Source organism: Engystomops pustulosus, chromosome 5 (genome assembly GCF_040894005.1).
Source record: "Engystomops pustulosus chromosome 5, aEngPut4.maternal, whole genome shotgun sequence".
NCBI lineage: Eukaryota > Metazoa > Chordata > Amphibia > Anura > Leptodactylidae > Engystomops > Engystomops pustulosus.
The window spans coordinates 82,478,040-82,496,496 of record NC_092415.1 but is presented as its reverse complement, the minus strand read 5'-3'; the positions used below and the strand labels follow the sequence as shown (position 1 = coordinate 82,496,496).

The window sequence follows — 18,457 nt, the reverse complement described above, 5'->3', positions numbered from 1 at the left end:
AAATAATAAAAGGTTCTATAACCCAGTTGTTTGAATGTGCTAGGCTCCACCATTTCAACACTTCAGGGTTCAGAGTTACTAAAGAAAGAGAGCCAGGCAACGGTATACAGCAAACCACAAACCAAGAGCAGACATAAAAAAGAAAAAAACCTTCTAAACAAGAATTTCTGCGTCCGAGACATACTGGTACTTTTTCAGAACTGTAACTCAATTATAAAGGGAAACAAGATCTCACATCCAAGTAAAGAGACTCAAACTAACATCAAAAGTAGATTCACAAGCGGTATACAGGACACTGGTGTTTTTATTGGCTACAAAATGCTTCCATAGCTGAAGTGCATGATAGCTGCAGTTTCACATTTTTAGTTTAATCTGTAATGTAATATTTGTTTTAACTAGTAATCAGGTAAAAATGATTATACAAGGCAGTTTTATGGAAAGGTTATGCTGAGCATAGGAAATCTTCAACCAATTTGTTAAACTCTTCAGAATATCTTAGATGAAGATTATGTTTGCCCTCTGGCATAAGATGCAGCCTGTAAAGTACACAAGGTCAACAATTTAAGAGATGGCTTTGCAGGAGAATCGCACTTAAAGAATGACTAATATAGCAAAAAGGTGACTTGAGACAATTCTTAGGCAACACTTTACTCACACTGTATTATTATCATTATAATTAATAGCACTCTTGCCAAATATTCTCCTTAAAAGTAACATGCAAATGAGCTGAGAAGAGAGGTTTTCTTTTGCTAGTCACGATTCTGTAATCAGCACCATGGTTGTGGTTCTGTGTGCTATGGAACCAGAGATACAGGCTGTTAAACCCTTAACGACGTGTGACGTAATAGTTCCCTGGCAATATTTGGAGAGGGTTCACGAGCTGAGCCCTCTCCATACCCGGAGAGTGTTTGCTGCATATTGCAGTAAACACCCACCGGTAACACCTGCGATCGGTGCTAGGCGTTTACACTGCAATACAAAGATCCGAGGCTGTCTGAATTTAACCATTTCATTACAATGTGTAACTTGCACATTGTAATGAATGATGAGGAAAATCTCCATATACTGCCGTACTGCAGTATGAAAAAAAAAGTCAAAAAAGTTAAATTATTTTTTTTTTTTTTTTTTTTTTAAAGTAAAAATTCAAATCACCCCCCTTTCATAAGAACTGTTATAAATATGAAGAAACAGCAAAAATCATAAACATGTTAGGTATGGCTGTGTCCCAAAATGTCCAATGAAAATATAATGTTTTTTTCCCGGCATTTAACCCCATAACGGAAAATGGCGCCCAAATGTGAAAATGCCACTTTGCCATTTTGAAAAATAGTAAAAAAATGCTATAAAAAAAGTGATCAAAAGGGCATACAGTCCTTAAAATGGCAGCATTGAAAACATCCTAAAAAATTACACCACCCGCAGCTCCGTACACCAAAGTATGAAAAAGTTATTAGAATGTTTTGATACGTTTACAAAAATGAAAACTGCAAAACAAAGCTAAAACCACAGTGAATATCCGCACTGTAAGCCGTAAAATCCAAGCCCAGAAGAAAATGTAGTTTTTCACCAATTTCACTCCATTTGGAATTTTTTCCCCGCTTCCCAGTACATGGCATGTCATTTTAAATACCACCACTATGAAGTGCAATTTGTTATGCCGAAAACAAGCCCTTACACAGCTGTTTACGTAGCAAAATAAAAAAAGTTATAGATTTTTGAAGGTGGGGAGTGAAAAATGGAAATGCAAAAACAAAAAAGGGCCTGTCGTTAAGGGGTTAAAGAGATCGTCATAAAATGGTTCTTTACCTTAACCACATATTCAAACTGATTGTCAGGTTTTGTAGTTCTCAGAACCGCAAGCCTCATAGGATATGAAGCTTAAAGGGGTTATCCGGGTTTTAAAAATTAATTATGGCCGAGCTGGGGAGGGCTATTTAAACATAATAAACATGTACTTATCTCCTCCGGTGCCGCCAATGTCCCGCGCCGCGGTCCGTTTGATCTGTGCCCCTGTTTGTTTACAGGGGCACGGGAGCCGCACAAAGGGAGCTTCTGATCTGTGTGGCTGGCTCCTCCCATTTGTCCCTATCTATCAGTGTTGTAAGCGCTGGGAGATGGTGTCGGATGGGATCTTCCGGACGGCCGGAAGCTCCCTGTGCACCCTTGTAATGAAACCAGCGAACAGAGAAGACTGGCCGCAGCGCGGGACATTGTGCGAGGAAGCAGCACTCCTGGAACAGTGCATTTAATTCCATCAGTGTTCATACAGCAAAATTTCACCTTATAAATAAAGATATTTTTCAATAACAAGCTTGAAAATGCCTTTATGGATACGGTAAAACATTGCTGGTCGAATAAAATACACTGTTCCAGGAGTGCTGCTTCATAATACTTTACCTTTGAATCTTGAGGCGTTTTGGTCGAAGCCATAGGCTGTGGTGAACCGTTGTGTGTTGTTTACATTTAACGCATGCGTTTTTAAACAGCTGAAGATGCATTTGTTGACATGTGCATCAACACAATGTTAACAAATGCATGCGTTAACGCTTGCGTTTTGTAAATGCTAAATTGACAACAACATCCTCTTCAGCTACTTAAAAATGCATGTGTTAAACGCAAACAAAACACATTGTGTGACCACAGCCATAGAAGGCCTGCACTTGCTTCTGTTTACTGTCCTGCACCAAACTACTTTGCTTGATTCTAAACAGATGCATTGGAGGGGAGGAAAACCATTGAAGCTGGACGGAACCAAGATGTGGAGATTACGCAAATATAAGATATGATGGAAAGATTTGCACCTATTAACAGTGTTTGACCATTTGTGGTTTTGGCTCACGATTAGAGATGAGCAGACCCTAAGGTTAAGTTCAGGACAGGTGCGTCCCGCATGACAAAGACAGGACATGACAAAGACATCGACGCCCTCAGTTACTAGCCATAGCTGTGTGTTGGCCAGGCTACGTGTCCCCCTGAATAATCACAACTATGTTTAGTAACTAGGGGCGTCAATTTGCCGGACCAGCAAACGGCCACCGATCCAGCAACACGTCCAGGTCCTGCGGGACGCACCCTGACCTGAACTTAAAGTTTGGGTTCATTCTTCTCTACTCATTAAATCTTCTGCAAAATACTGATGAAATAAGTGGCAAACTATACATAAGAAAGTATAATATATACTCCAGGCCCAAGAGGGGTGCAAAGGGGTAGTAGCAGGTAAATCAAATTCTAAAAAAATTCTTATAAAAATATGCAAAGCAAAAGGGCAGACATGTTGCCATTAACCTGAAAGTGGAAAAGCTTATATAAGAATGTGTACACTAAAATCACTTACCTAGATTTTTTTACTTGTTGATGTAGAAACTGTGGGTGAAACAGTGGGACCATAGGATCCTTCATACCATGAATAATCAACGTTGGACAACTAATTAGTGGGAGCAAGTGTCGGCAGATATTACCTGACAAATTATGACATAAACAAAATATTCCTTTATTTTATCACTACATTTTGAATGTTCCCTCAATACAGGTTAGATACTGCATTATAATAACTCACCCTGAATAGATTATGAGAGATTGACACCTTGAAACTTTTTTATATTCTTCTGGCAAAGTTTCTCCAAGATTATCAATTTGGTTACTGGTTGATTTTGGCAATTTTTTTAACCCTTTTCCAACCTTTCACTCAAATAACTGAAGCCAACTGGAAGTGGTGCAAATGGACACTATTGGAAGTCATTAAGAATTCAATGATATCAATAGACATTCTGACCCATTAATATTTCCATGAAAATAGCTAATAGCAGAAGTCTAAATGCAGGTGTGAACCAGGCCCAACATTGCACATCTGTCCCTGTCAATAAGGAGTGATAAACGGTGTTCGCAAGCAAGTCAGAAAAGGTTTCAAAATCAGAACCATCAGAACCAGGCTGCTGTGTGCTGCTCTGAGCCATATTTATCCTGTATTTCAGAATTTTGTAACAGAGAACCTTTAGTTTGGATCTTTTATAGGATGCCAAATAAGCATAGGTCACTAATTAAATTTTATATGAATATTTTAGCACAATATTAATTTTTTTTATGTGATTATAAACTGTCTTCAGGGAATTTCTATATCATCACTGAAACAGTTCAGACTCACAGTGCTTTAAGTAATATTCATTTAATTGTCATTGCTTATTTCGTCAATAGCTATGCCACCATACTCTATCATAAAGATGCAAGCTTTTGAGTTAACATACCCAACATTTGTTTCATATGTTTGTTAAGGTTACTCAGTTGGCCCAGCTGAAATTCTCATGTACTGACAAGTTCTAACAAATCTAGTGCACCAGTCGTATAAAAATATTATGGAAAAAATAAAGACAAAAACAATCAATTAGAGATTTAGAAGCAAAGAAAAAAAATCTTTCAATCCAAAACTATTTACCATCAAATTTTTGGAAGATATTAGTCATGGCATCCACCCATGTTGAAAAGGTACTGGTTAGATAATTGATTCCATACAGATCCTCCAATGGCTTCCTCATTCCTGGACTCCATTTAGATACATCTTTTACAGCTAAATAATAACAAAAGGCAAAGATAACCAGGATCAGGATTTCACCGTTGAACAAAAAGTAATAATATATAACATAAAACAGTTCATCATATTTTAGAATCATCTGACATAACAAGACAGCTCCCAAAACCATGGTAGCATACATTGGATCACCCAACCCTCACACTGATCTGTAACAGGTCTGTTACGGTAAGGTCACTATAGAGTACGAATAGCTGCCTAACCCAGGAACAGCATCCTCTGGCTCTGAAGCTGCTTCTGGGTTAGGCCGCATAACCCCACTGTAAGAAGGTGTCTGCACAGTGAATGGGCAGCAAGGTGGCTTATTGGGCAGCATTGCAGCCTTGTTGTGCTGGGAACCTGGGTTCAAGTCCCAGGGTCAACATCTGCAAAGAGTTTGTATGTTCTCTCCATGTTTGTGTGCGTTTCCTCCGTGTCCTCCGGTTTCCTCCCACATTTCAAAACTTACTGGTGAGTTGATTAGATTGTGAGGTGAGCCCCATTGGAGGCAGGGACCTATTTGACCTTGTAGTGGGTTTACACAGTCAAGTTTCAATATTTGCAGATGATACTAAGCTGTGTAAAGTAATAAATACTGAGGTCGATAGTTTAGCATTACAGAGGGATTTGTGGAAGCTTGAGGGATGGGCAGAGAAATGGTTGATGAGGTTTAATGTAGATAAATGTAAAGTTATGCACTTGGGCCATGGAAACAAAAAGTATAATTATGTTCTAAACGGTCAATTACTTAGTAAAACTGAAGCTGAAAAGGACTTGGGCGTATTGGTGGATGGTAAACTTAATTTTAGTGACCAGAGCCAGGCGGCTGCTGCTAAAGCAAATAAAATAATGGGATGTATCAAGAGAGGAATAGATTCTCATGATAAAGACATAGTTCTGCCCTTATACAAATCCCTGGTCAGACCACACATGGAATATTGTGTACAGTTTTGGGCACCAGTATATAAAAAGGATATAGTAGAGCTGGAACGGGTGCAGAGGAGAGCAACCAGGATTATTAGGGGAATGGGGGGACTAGAATACAATGACAGATTACAAAATTTGGGATTATTCAGTTTAGAAAAAAGACGACTGAGGGGAGACCTCATTACAATGTACAAATACCTGAACGGACAGTACAAGGATCTCTCCAAAGATCTTTTTATACCTAGGCCTGTGACCAGGACAAGGGGGCATCCTCTACGCCTAGAGGAGAGGCGATTCTACCATCACCATAGACAAAGGTTCTTTACTGTAAGAGCAGTGAGACTATGGAACTCTCTGCCGCAGGAGGTTGTTATGGCCGACTCTATGTACATGTTCAAGAGAGGCCTGGATGCCTTTCTGGAGAGAAAAAATATCACGGGTTATGGGGATAAAACATTTATTTAATTCTTGAAGGTTGGACTTGATGGACTTGCGTCTCCTTCCAGCCTTATATACTATGATACTATGATACTATGATTTGGCAAGCTTTGTGTAGCGCTGCCTAATCTGTGTGCGCTATATGAATAAAGGAATTATTATTTATTATTATGAGTTGCCATTGGCTCTGAGGGGCATGCATTGGCCTGTTGAGATGAAGCCCACAGCTGGTGTTGCCCCGAAAACACTTCTGCTTGATTTGAATAAATGTTAAAAAATGTGATTTTTGTAGGAAAGAAAGCTTAAATAAAAGACAGGTGTGGAACTGGGGGCCTCAGATGGACATGTGAGTGCAACTGGATTATAATGACATTTTTAAATTACAGTTCTAATCTAGCTGGCAGTGTTTTGTAAAGATCCTGTATGCTAGCCAAATTATCTCACCATTATAAAGAGCTAGATCCTCTTCAGTGACATAAGCATTGGCTCCCCAAACAATAAGCTTATTGATAAGCAGTGGATAAGACCCAGCTGCAACAAGTGCTGTTATACCGCCATCACTCCATCCTAGCAAGGAAAATCTCTTAAAATGTAAAGCCTGCAAAAAGGTAGTTACATTGCGTTATTTTGTTACATATTATCTATACATATACATATTGTATTATCTGTACATATACAATGTATCTCAAGTAGCTCAAAATAACAGAATGATAAACATCTCAATAGCCTTACTTTAAAGCAGTTGTTCTCACCTTTCTAATGCTATGACCCCGCAATACAGTTCCTCATGTTGCGGTGACCCCAAACCATGTACAAGAATATAACGACTATAAAAATGCACCCTATGTACAAGAATATAACGACTACAACACCGCCCCCTATGTACAGGAACATAACTCCTATAATACTGCCCCCTATGTACAGGAACATAACTACTATAATACTGCCCCCTATGTACAAGACTCTAATTACTATAATACTGCCCCCAGTTCTATTCCCCCTGATGGCACCAGTTCTAGTTACCCCCCCTCCTGCCCCCATTTCTGGTTCCCCCTCCTGTCCCCAGTTTTGTTCACCTTTCCTGCCCCCAGTTTTGTTCCCCCTCCTGCCCCCAGTTCTAGCGCCCCCCTCTCCTGCCCCCAGTTCTAGCGCCCCCCTCTCCTGCCCCCAGTTCTAGCGCCCCCCTCTCCTGCCCCCAGTTCTAGCGCCCCCCTCTCCTGCCCCCAGTTCTAGCGCCCCCCTCTCCTGCCCCCAGTTCTAGCGCCCCCCTCTCCTGCCCCCAGTTCTAGCGCCCCCCTCTCCTGCCCCCAGTTCTAGCGCCCCCCTCTCCTGCCCCCAGTTCTAGCGCCCCCCTCTCCTGCCCCCAGTTCTAGCGCCCCCCTCTCCTGCCCCCAGTTCTAGCGCCCCCCTCTCCTGCCCCCAGTTCTAGCGCCCCCCTCTCCTGCCCCCAGTTCTAGCGCCCCCCTCTCCTGCCCCCAGTTCTAGCGCCCCCCTCTCCTGCCCCCAGTTCTAGCGCCCCCCTCTCCTGCCCCCAGTTCTAGCGCCCCCCTCTCCTGCCCCCAGTTCTAGCGCCCCCCTCTCCTGCCCCCAGTTCTAGCGCCCCCCTCTCCTGCCCCCAGTTCTAGCGCCCCCCTCTCCTGCCCCCAGTTCTAGCGCCCCCCTCTCCTGCCCCCAGTTCTAGCGCCCCCCTCTCCTGCCCCCAGTTCTAGCGCCCCCCTCTCCTGCCCCCAGTTCTAGCGCCCCCCTCTCCTGCCCCCAGTTCTAGCGCCCCCCTCTCCTGCCCCCAGTTCTAGCGGCCCCCTCTCCTGCCCCCAGTTCTAGCGCCCCCCTCTCCTGCCCCCAGTTCTAGCGCCCCCCTCTCCTGCCCCCAGTTCTAGCGCCCCCCTCTCCTGCCCCCAGTTCTAGCGCCCCCCTCTCCTGCCCCCAGTTCTAGCGCCCCCCTCTCCTGCCCCCAGTTCTAGCGCCCCCCTCTCCTGCCCCCAGTTCTAGCGCCCCCCTCTCCTGCCCCCAGTTCTAGCGCCCCCCTCTCCTGCCCCCAGTTCTAGCGCCCCCCTCTCCTGCCCCCAGTTCTAGCGCCCCCCTCTCCTGCCCCCAGTTCTAGCGCCCCCCTCTCCTGCCCCCAGTTCTAGCGCCCCCCTCTCCTGCCCCCAGTTCTAGCGCCCCCCTCTCCTGCCCCCAGTTCTAGCGCCCCCCTCTCCTGCCCCCAGTTCTAGCGCCCCCCTCTCCTGCCCCCAGTTCTAGCGCCCCCCTCTCCTGCCCCCAGTTCTAGCGCCCCCCTCTCCTGCCCCCAGTTCTAGCGCCCCCCTCTCCTGCCCCCAGTTCTAGCGCCCCCCTCTCCTGCCCCCAGTTCTAGCGCCCCCCTCTCCTGCCCCCAGTTCTAGCGCCCCCCTCTCCTGCCCCCAGTTCTAGCGCCCCCCTCTCCTGCCCCCAGTTCTAGCGCCCCCCTCTCCTGCCCCCAGTTCTAGCGCCCCCCTCTCCTGCCCCCAGTTCTAGCGCCCCCCTCTCCTGCCCCCAGTTCTAGCGCCCCCCTCTCCTGCCCCCAGTTCTAGCGCCCCCCTCTCCTGCCCCCAGTTCTAGCGCCCCCCTCTCCTGCCCCCAGTTCTAGCGCCCCCCTCTCCTGCCCCCAGTTCTAGCGCCCCCCTCTCCTGCCCCCAGTTTTGCCACCCTCTTCCTGCCCCCAGGTCTAGTGCCCCCCCTTCCTGCCCCCAGTTTTGGTGTGTGTCCCCTGCTGCTTCAAGTTGTAGTTTCTACTCACTGTGAGCAGAGCAGCCTGTTCCGCGGGAGTCTGTATAGAGGAGAAGCCAGAGGGTCATGTGATGATGACATCCCCACAGGTCCTCGAGCTTCCCCTGTATACAGCAGCCAAAGGTCCTCAAGAAATGTGTGCTCATTGAACACATGTTTTATTCCGTTTTTGCCGCGAATCGGCAAAAACGTCCTGCTGGGACTAGGGGAAAATCTGTGTATTTGGGTAAGTAATTGGCTTAGTGATAGAAAACAGAGGGTCGTCATTAATGGGTTGACATTACCAGTGGAGTGCCACAGGGGTCAGTGTTGGGGCCACTTCTTTTTAATATTTTTATTAATGACCTTATAGTGGGTTTACACAGTCAAGTTTCATTATTTGCAGATGGTACTAAGCTGTGTAAAGTAATAAATACGGAGGTCAATAGTTTAGCATTACAGGGGGATTTGTGGAAGCTTGAGGAGTGGGCAGAGAAATGGTTGATGAGGTTTAATGTAGATAAATGTAAAGTTATGCACTTGGGCCATAGAAACAAAAAGTATAATTATGTTCTAAACAGTCAATTACTTGGTAAAACTGGAGCTCAAAAGGACTTGGGGGTATTGGTGGATGGTAAACTTAATTTTAGTGACCAGAGCCAGGGGGCTGCTGCTAAAGCAAATAAAGTAATTGGATCATGGAACTGATTCTCATGATAAAGATATAGTTTTGCCCTTATACAAATCCCTGGTCAGACCACACATGGAATATTGTGTACAGTTTTGGGCACCAGTGTAAAAAAGGTGTATAAAAAGGAGGGTAACAAAGATTATTAGGGGAATGGAGGGACTAAATACAATGACACGCCTGTGACCAGGACAAGGGGGCATCCTCTATGCCTAGAGGAGAGGTGATTCTAATATCACGGGTTATGGGGATAAAACATTTAATTCTTAAAGAGGACCCCGGAAAACCCACCCAACAAATGTGCCCCCCATAATCCTCCCCCAGCCCCTTCTCCCTAGCCATTTCATTTTTTTTTAAATTTATGTGCAGTGAATTGATTAAAACCTATCCGACCTCTTACCAAATAAGAGGTCCTCGGCCTTATATACTATGATACTATACTATGATGCACATAACAAAACAACAGTATGTTTTTCAATCTGAATTCATATGCCGCCTTCAATATATTATTATAATATACTATAGCTTGTACATAAATACTGTGCCTCTAATAAATTGAATTATATGTTGTGCCTCCCATTACAAAATATATAGCCCCTCAAGTGAATCACTTAATGTTTTAATCACTTATAGTGCCCCCCTGAATGTGTTCAGGTTGAACAGGTCAAGCTGGGAAAGTTGTTACTAGGTAATCCATGACAAGTTTCTTTACCATGACAGCTTTTCCTAAAAAAGAATTGTCTTAGAAACTTTTCCTTAAAGGACACCTGTCATCAGGTCTGTGTCACTTGTCCTGTCACCTCTACCTGTTGGAGCAGCTCACAAGGATCCCATCCTAGTCTTTATCTAGTTATTTCATACATTATTCATTGTAAAATCATCTATTTTTTATCATGTAATTGAGGCTGGTCACATGGTCAGAGGCAGTGATGTCACCCCTGTTACCCCACCCCTCTCCTCCCCCTGCTCATGTCTGTGTGTAATGTATAGTAAAGCATTGCTAGTGTGTGTATGTCATCTGCTGACATGTGAGAGACACAGACATCAGCTACACAAGTGCCTGGCATGTTCTCTATACACATGGCTGCCTGGAGCTGCTGTATCTCTCCTAAACACACACACATGCACACAGAGGCAGCACCAGGAAGCACATCATTATACAGCCTCACATCATTATACAGGCTGTCAATCAAGCACTGGGGGTGTGTCTGTGCCTCCCACTCATGAATAGAGTGGACAGCTTGAATATGCTAATGCTTCATTGGACATTTCACAGGTCATTAGCATACAGCTTTAGGACCTCATTGCTTAGGGTTACAGGCATGTAGAGGGACAATGAAGGGATAGAGGCAATGCTCTCTAATGGCAGTTTATAAAAATATATTTAGTTTAGGGGGGTTATTTTGCATGACGGGTTCTCTTTAATCATGGAGTAAGAGAATACTTGTATAAATGATTTTCACTTCTCAAGAATGTACAGTACAACAAAAAACCTCTAAGGATTCCATTGCACATATACATAAGATTTTTCCTGATGTATTTTAAAGCATATAAATATGTCCTCATAGATAGCCTGTGAATTATTAGGAGCTTTTCTACTTTCTATTTTATTCATTATTTGGATTGGAAACGTGCAGCTGAATATAGTTATACTCCAAGTGAAAAACAGAATTACTATTTTTAAGTAGTGTACAGTTTGTTAAAAACACAGCGTTTAATGTTCACATTGTACAGGTGATTTGTTCTTTATTGTTTTCATGTAGAGTAAAGACTGCCTGTCATAAAACATTAGGAATGTGTAATGTATTTATACTAAAGCTAGAGAATTAACTGCGGACTCAGCAGGATGTCCGCTGTGACCATTGCATTCATGTATATATCTACTGCCTAAAGGCCCCTATGACTTTTTCAAATTCAATGACCCGTTTTCTGGGGCATTTGGCTATCAGCCAGCACACGAGTGCCTTCTGTAATAATAAATTATCATTTATTGGAATAATATTTGAGATAAAATTGGTTTCCTTCCATGGGTAGATTTGGTGAAGATCCATAAAGTTTTTTGCTGAGTTTTTTATGCAGCACAGACCGCCAAGAGGTGAGGCTACCTTATTTGATATTAGACACAGTATGTAGCTAATACAGGGGGAACAGTATGAACTTTCCTGCAGAAGACTTTCACATACACCTTCCTCTTTATATACACCCATTTCTCCAGTACAATTTATTATTTATCTTTCCTCAAGGGATTTTCCAGTGCTCCCAAAAAATTAGCAGACTTCAAAAGTTTACCTGCATCAAATTTACAGCATCTGTAGCATCCCTTGAAAAGAAGTCTTCAGGATAGTCTCGGGCTGGTGGGATGGAGCGTCCATATCCCCGAGGGTCCCATCCAATGACAGTGAAAGCTTTTTTATCAAGAAGTTTGAGTTGTGGTCCAAAGTCTGTTTGACTACTACCTAATAAACACCAAGAATAAACTGTTGCATAAAAAGTTTATCAATACTGTAGTATCAAATAAAAACAATAGTTTATGTGGAGCAAATTCTGAGCAGTCATTCTGCGTAAAGCCCACTTTAAGAGCACAAAAATGGGCGAAACAGTGCTAACTATAGCCAATATTTATTGGATATATTGGAATACTGAGTTACATATACTAGGGGTTTTGTCCGGTGGTTAGGTGAAAGGGAGAGAGCTACAGTCCTATTCCAGGCAACTGTACAGCGGTTTTGTCAATCTTATATATTTGTCTTATTCCAAAGATAGGACATTAACAGCTTATTGACTTCGATGTGCGTGTACTGCTGTGCCACTGCATGCTGTGCGGCTGGCTTCTGCATGTAAACATAAGCTGTAGACATGCGGCCTCTGTATACAAACAGGAGCTGGTAGTGACGGGCGCTGCTGCGGAAGAACGAGAGCAGGGGTAGAGGCAAGTAGGAATTATTGTTTTTTATTTTAGAGACTCTCTAGCCATATGTAAAAAAAACTTATAATTGTGGAAAACCTTTAAATGAGGACCTGTCAAGGCGATTTGGGACACTAACCCACCCACAGGTCCTTATGGACCGGTGGTTTAGTGTCCCAAATTCCTCTTTAGAAAGTGCCCAGGTGCCTGCAATTAAAATACTTACCTGGTTCCACGCCAGGATGTACAGCTCCAGCTTCATTGCATTACTGAGCAGGTTAGGGGAGCACAACACCTGGCTCCAATGCACCTCATCGGACCCATCTCTAGGTAAGAATAAATGGGTTTTTTTTTAGCCAACAGAGGGACTTGCTAAAGGGCGATTTTTGTGTCCCGAATCGCCCTGACAGGGCTCTTTAAAGTATCACCGGTCCCATGAAAAAAATAAAGCTTTCCCAAAGTTATGATTTAAAGAAGAACTGTACCACCCAAACTAACAATGCCTGATTACACGTCCTCCCCATATCACCTAAAATAAGCTGCCACTGTACCTTAATTACAGCCATTTTTCTGATATACATGTTAGCTTGGTCTCATGTTTGCTGGCTCTGACTCTTCTCCTCTCCCAGGCTGGCAGTGAACCACGTCCCCCTTATTTTGACTGACAGCTCTGTGTCTCTTCAAATCACTGCTCTGCCTCCTTGTACTTAGAGTCTGTCTGCTAATATTCAACTGCAGACATTTAAACCTCTATTTACTTATAGGAAATATTGTGTCAATTTTTTTACATGGTGCCTTGTGTTACATTCATGTCATGTGACTAGAGTGACATCATCGCAGGTCCTTTAGCCTTCTAACAATAGCAAACTGTATACATGTAAATGATCACATAAAATCACAGAAGCCTCCATAAAGGATGGAGAGGAGTAGACCATGTAAGCTGCTGTGACTTCATGTGGTCAAATACATGCATGGGGTACAGTTTGCTATTGTTAAGAGGCTAAAGGACCTGAGATGATGACACCCTGGTCTCGTGATCTGAATAGTAAGGAGGCATAACACACGAGGAGGAGTAGATGGGAGGGGCCGGCCGAGAAGTGCATGCCCCCTCTGATGCCAGGGAATAGAAGATAAAAGGTAATTTATGTGGATGTAAGAAAAACTATTTTTAGCTAAAAGAAGGGTGTCAGCAGGGATCTATAGGAACCTGTCACTGGCTGTATATGTGAAAATGTGGTGACAGGTTCCCTTTAAAGAACATCATAACAGAACTGCAAATATTGACTTGGAGATTTAGGTACCAATGACCCTTGGTAATGAAAGGGTTAATATAAAATAGTTCCTGTTAACGATGTATATAATGGCACGGAAAGTGATTACAACACATCTTAGACATAATAGACTTTGTATACATCCACTCATGTTCAGAAGACTGCCAAACTACTTCCCCTCCTTAAAAACAAGTATCCAACCATCAGTAAATCCAGCACAGAAGAAAACTACAGACCTAATACACAAACTCCAATTGCATCGGCATCAGCTTTATGTTATAAGCCAAATTCCCACCTAGAGCCCCAGGAAGTAACAGAACTGCATGTTCTCCAGATCCTGTGCGCTGATAATGAAGATCGACACCATTTACTTGTATTCTTCCAGATGTGATCTCTGTGCTATTACAAAGAAAATCATGTATTAGGCAAAAGATTGAAACAAATATTGTAATGCTGTTCCTCAAGTACATGTTACTGCTGCAATTAAACGCTGATCTACCATGTTATGTGAGATAACTGAGCAATGTGACACTCCCATACTATTGAAAAGAGGGGCAGGACACAAGCTTGACTTGCCCCTTCTACTTAATGAGAATGGGGCCCCCATTCTCCAGGTAGCTAGGTGTCCTATTCTCGTTACCTGTGGGGTCCCAGCAGTTGGACCCTCACAATTAGCTTGATATTGCCAATGCACAATACAGGGAATAACATAAAGAGTTGGTACCTGTGTTTTAAGGCAGCCTGGGGCCTGCATGAACCAGGGCTGGTGGAAGATGCTTCTAACTACATACACTGGAGATCAAAATTAAAAAACAAACAAACAAAAACCACACAATTTCCTAAATGTCAAGGTCATTGTGTAGTGCTATGTGAATGTATCCTAACATGTGTTCAAAATGCCACGGGTACCATCACCCTTAGGGTGCAAGTCACAAATCGCATCTAACGCAAACGTTTCAAAACGCATTCCACCAGCTAGAGAGAGATTTGCGTAATTAAAGAGATGCAAATGTTAACAGCTGTTTAATTAGGCAAAATGTCTCTTCAGCTGTTGCAATGCGCGTTTTAAACACATACGTTAGAAGCAACGTGTGATTGCACCCATAGAGGGGTTGTATGAGAATAAGAAAACAGCGCTAGGACACTAGACGGGAGGGTGTGCCTGGCCACCTGGAAGTCGGGACCGCAGTGTGGGAGATCGGGAGTGACGGATAGAGTTTAATTTTTTATGCAGACCTTCCCTGGCCACCTCACTATTTTTTCTTACCCACGGAAACCCCTTAAATCTCACAAACCCTTATTACTGACTGCACATAATGGTGTGCTGTTCCAAAGTGGCTAAAACTTTCTGGCAGCAGGTTGTCCAGATGAAGGCCAAAAGGGGTGACCCTATCAACCATAGAGAAGTTGTTAGTTCCAAGTCTGTGATTTCGAGAATATTGGATCTTTACAACATCACAATCTCATTCAAGTCACCCCCAAAAGACAAACGTAAGAGAAGACAGACTACAGCTGGAATCGATCACCAGTTCAGCACTGAACAGGGTACGGATCTGTTTCATCATACGTGTCACAATGTTTAAGAGGATTTACACTGAAAGCCCACTCTACAGCGATAAAATCTCTAATGTGTAGACATAATCAAATGGCTAGACTCACCTCTGCTGAGGAGCATGTTATGTAGACAGAAAAGAAGAGGCCCACAAGTCATGTTAGTGATGAAAGCAAGGTTCATTTACTTGGATCTGATTGGAAACATTATGTTCGTTGACAACCAGGGGTAAGACTGAAACCAATGTGTGTTATGAAGTCAGTGAAAGGTGGTGGAGGAAGTGTCATAGTTTGGGGAATGTTTCCTACAGCAGGAGTTGGACCTCTCATATGACAATACAGACTGAATGCAAGTGTGTATTAGGTCCTTCTTCAACAACACATGGTTTCTTCATAGCATTCATCACTTAATCAGCCAGCAATTTTTATCCAGGACAATTTTGTATATGGCTTACTTCCTAACCGCAATGCAAAACAAATGCAAGGTAACTGGTGACAATTGTCTCAATACAATAACTCCTGTGAAGAAGCCAATGACATGATACAATGAAAAGAATTTAAGAAGCTAACAAGGTGCAAAATTTTAATAGCTTGACAACTAGGTCAGACCATTTCCAAAATGTCACCTTTCGTGGGGTGTTCATGGTATATAGCGGTTAAGAAAAACGCGAAGGTGAATGTTAGTGCCACTATCGGGAAGGTGATCACAGAATTTTTTTTTAGTTTATTTTGCAATGCTTGAAAAGCCCAAGAAACATGTACCATATATACTCGTGTATAAGCCGTATATACTCGTGTGCTGAAAAACCTCATCTCAGCTTGTACACAAGTCAATAAAAAATAAACTTATATACTCACCCTCCAGCGACCGTGATGCTCAGCACGGCTCCCCGATGTCGGCGCGGCTCCTCTTCTTTCACAGCCGGCCAGTGCATACCATGATGCGGCCACTGCTGACGTCATAGTATGTGCTGGCCAGGAGATAACATGGCCACGCCCTGACAGCTTCATCAGTGGGGGTCTCAGTGCTGAGACTTCAACATATCCCTCTGTTGGACCCCCCCCCCCGTCACTCCGTCAGACTGATGTAGCAGATGGCACGCATGACCGTTCTACTCCATTAATCTCTATGGAGCTGACGGAAATTTCCGTTTTTAAGCCAATTTCTCCACATTTGGATTTTTTTTTTCCAGCTTCCCTGTAAATGGCATACAATAATAAATAATGTAACTGAGAAGTAAAATTTGTTAAACAGAAAATAAGCCCTCATACAGCTCTGTACAAGGAAAAATGCTAAAGTTATAGCTTTGTAAAGGTGGGGAGCAAAAAATGAAAGCAAAGGGGTTCACAAAATGGGGCACATTTACTTACCCGGTCCAGTCCCGATCCAGCCGCGGGTTCTCCGATGCCGATTCGGGTCCGGCCGGGATTCACTAAGGTCCGTGCGCCGATATCCACTAGGTGTCGCTGCTGCGCTGAGGTCCCCTGGAGTTCACCTTCTATTTCTTGGTGCAGGTAAGTGCCCCCTATTTCCGTCGCATGCAACCTGGCCGAAATCCGTTCGTGTGCGCCAAAATCCTGGCGGAATACGGAGCAAATCGGAAATCGCCGGGATACCCGACGGATTCGTGCGAATCGGACCCTTAGTAAATGAGCCCCAATGTGTGTTAACGGGTGGAGCCTTTCAATTGCGTTTGGAAATGCAATCAAAATGCGTGTGAACTCGGCCTAAGGGGTTAAAGGCAACCTGTCATCAGAAATTGGCCTAATAAACCACTACCAGTTTGTTGACAAGCAGCTCAACACCATCCAGATCATGTTTCTTTCATTACGCAGCGTGGTGGCATCATCCAGAAAATCAACTTTGAAGTGAGATGTAAATTGGTTTAGTGAAGTCAAGAAGGCGGAGAGTTTATCACTATAGTCAAGTCTTCCCTGCCTCAGAATACCCCATTCACTGTAATTGATGGTCCTGCATCCAGGGACATCATTGACACATGATGTCAGCCATATAAGAGGAGGTGTTTAGAGGGAGAGCTTAACTTTATTGTTAAACTCTCCGTCTCCCTGGAATTATACATCCAACTTACATCTTACTTCAAAGTAGATTTTCTGAATTCAAAGAAAATGATTTTCTGTTCAGCTGCTTAGCAACATACAAGTTCTGATAACAGGATAAGGATAAAACACTTGTGATCACTGAACACAACTACATGCACACTGAAGCATTAACCCTTTCTGGGGTAGAAGTGACTAGTGAGAGAACCCGAAGCAAACAGCATACATGTGAACACGCCAGAAAGCTACTAAGTATACCGCACACTACTACTAGTCCGCACTGCCATGTGAGAAACTATTCCCATGAAGGTCCATGCATTGTGCAGCCACAAGAGTTAATCGCTAACAAGTTTACCAGTAAGACAATGCGGCTGTGCCAGGCTGCCATGCCCTCCATACACGGCGCAGCAAAGTGCCCACACAACGCACAGCCATGTCGGCCGAGTCTTGACAGGATGAGGCAGGGAGAGAATGGTAATGTGTAAGCACTGCCGCTGTACACTGCCCTCTACAGGCGCCTTACTGCAGCGCACACTGCATGGCACAGGAAACGATTTACCTCAGGCGCGCTCCCGACGTGCACCTCATGGAAGTGAAAACAGGACTTCATAAAGTGATTTCATGCCACACACCCGAACACCTGAAATCAAAAATACTACAGTCTTTGAGCCACATCCTAGCATACTAACAAGCACCCAGCATTGGTACCCCCACGCTTAGCCTTTTAGTATTTTGATATCAATTAGGTTTTGTTTTTCAATAGCATACCTCCCAACATTTGGGAAAAGGAAAGAGGGACAAAATGGCGAACCCCCTAAGCCACACCCCCAATCACTCCCTGGCCACGCCCCAAATTTTAGCCATATTAAAAATAATAAAAATCATAATTTAAAAAAAAAATAAAATATTATCCTCATTGGGATTTGAACCCAGAACCTGCAGTGTCCATGTACAATAATAACACAGCGCCTCAACCCACTGAGCTATAACCTCTGTGATTAACAAGTGGAGAATTTTGGTAACTAAGAACTATGACTATATACTGCCTTGGTATATAGGGAGGGATCTTCTCAGATTATTGTAATTATTGAGACTATTATTATTATTATTATTATTATTATTATTGAGATGATTATTATTATTTTTACCATTATTAATAATCATCTCCATAATAATAAAATTTATAATAATAATAATAGTCTCAATAATTACAATAATAATCTCTGAGAAGATCCCTCTCTATATATCAGTGCATTAGTCTGTGTCACAGTGTAAATGGCAGATAACATGTCTTACTTACCAGAAATCCTCAGCTCTCTATCACTGGGCTTATA

At 43.3% G+C, this 18,457-nt stretch overlaps 1 protein-coding gene across 3 annotated transcripts; it reads right to left on the bottom strand.

Moving 5' to 3' along the window:
• Positions 1-269: 269 nt before the first annotated feature.
• BPHL (biphenyl hydrolase like) lies at positions 270-17,796 on the bottom strand. 3 transcript variants are annotated; one of them, XM_072152490.1, is made up of 7 exons: positions 17,479-17,654; positions 13,810-13,913; positions 11,628-11,794; positions 6,371-6,524; positions 4,430-4,561; positions 3,335-3,458; positions 270-536 (listed from the first exon to the last, which is right to left on the bottom strand). In XM_072152490.1, exons 1-7 carry the CDS (start codon positions 17,556-17,558, stop codon positions 443-445), a joined length of 855 nt encoding a protein of 284 aa, XP_072008591.1. In that variant the 5' UTR covers positions 17,559-17,654; the 3' UTR covers positions 270-442. The 3 variants fall into 3 exon arrangements, with proteins under 3 accessions (XP_072008591.1, XP_072008592.1, XP_072008590.1); XM_072152491.1 differs by lacking the exons at positions 270-536; positions 17,479-17,654 and adding exons at positions 662-794; positions 17,683-17,796; XM_072152489.1 differs by lacking the exon at positions 270-536 and adding an exon at positions 662-794 and having other exon boundaries at positions 17,479-17,655.
• Positions 17,797-18,457: the final 661 nt, after the last annotated feature.

Excerpts from the sequence above, each read along its gene's own strand:
- BPHL (XM_072152489.1), bottom strand. The coding sequence starts at position 17,558 with ATGGCTGTGCGTTGTGTGGGCACTTTGCTGCGCCGTGTATGGAGGGCA. Across the intron at positions 4,562-6,370 it reads GGATCTAGCTCTTTATAATG|CTGTAAAAGATGTATCTAAA; the intron begins GTGAGATAATTT and ends GTTATTATTTAG. Across the intron at positions 795-3,334 it reads CAACAAGTAAAAAAATCTAG|CACACAGAACCACAACCATG; the intron begins GTAAGTGATTTT and ends CTGGTTCCATAG.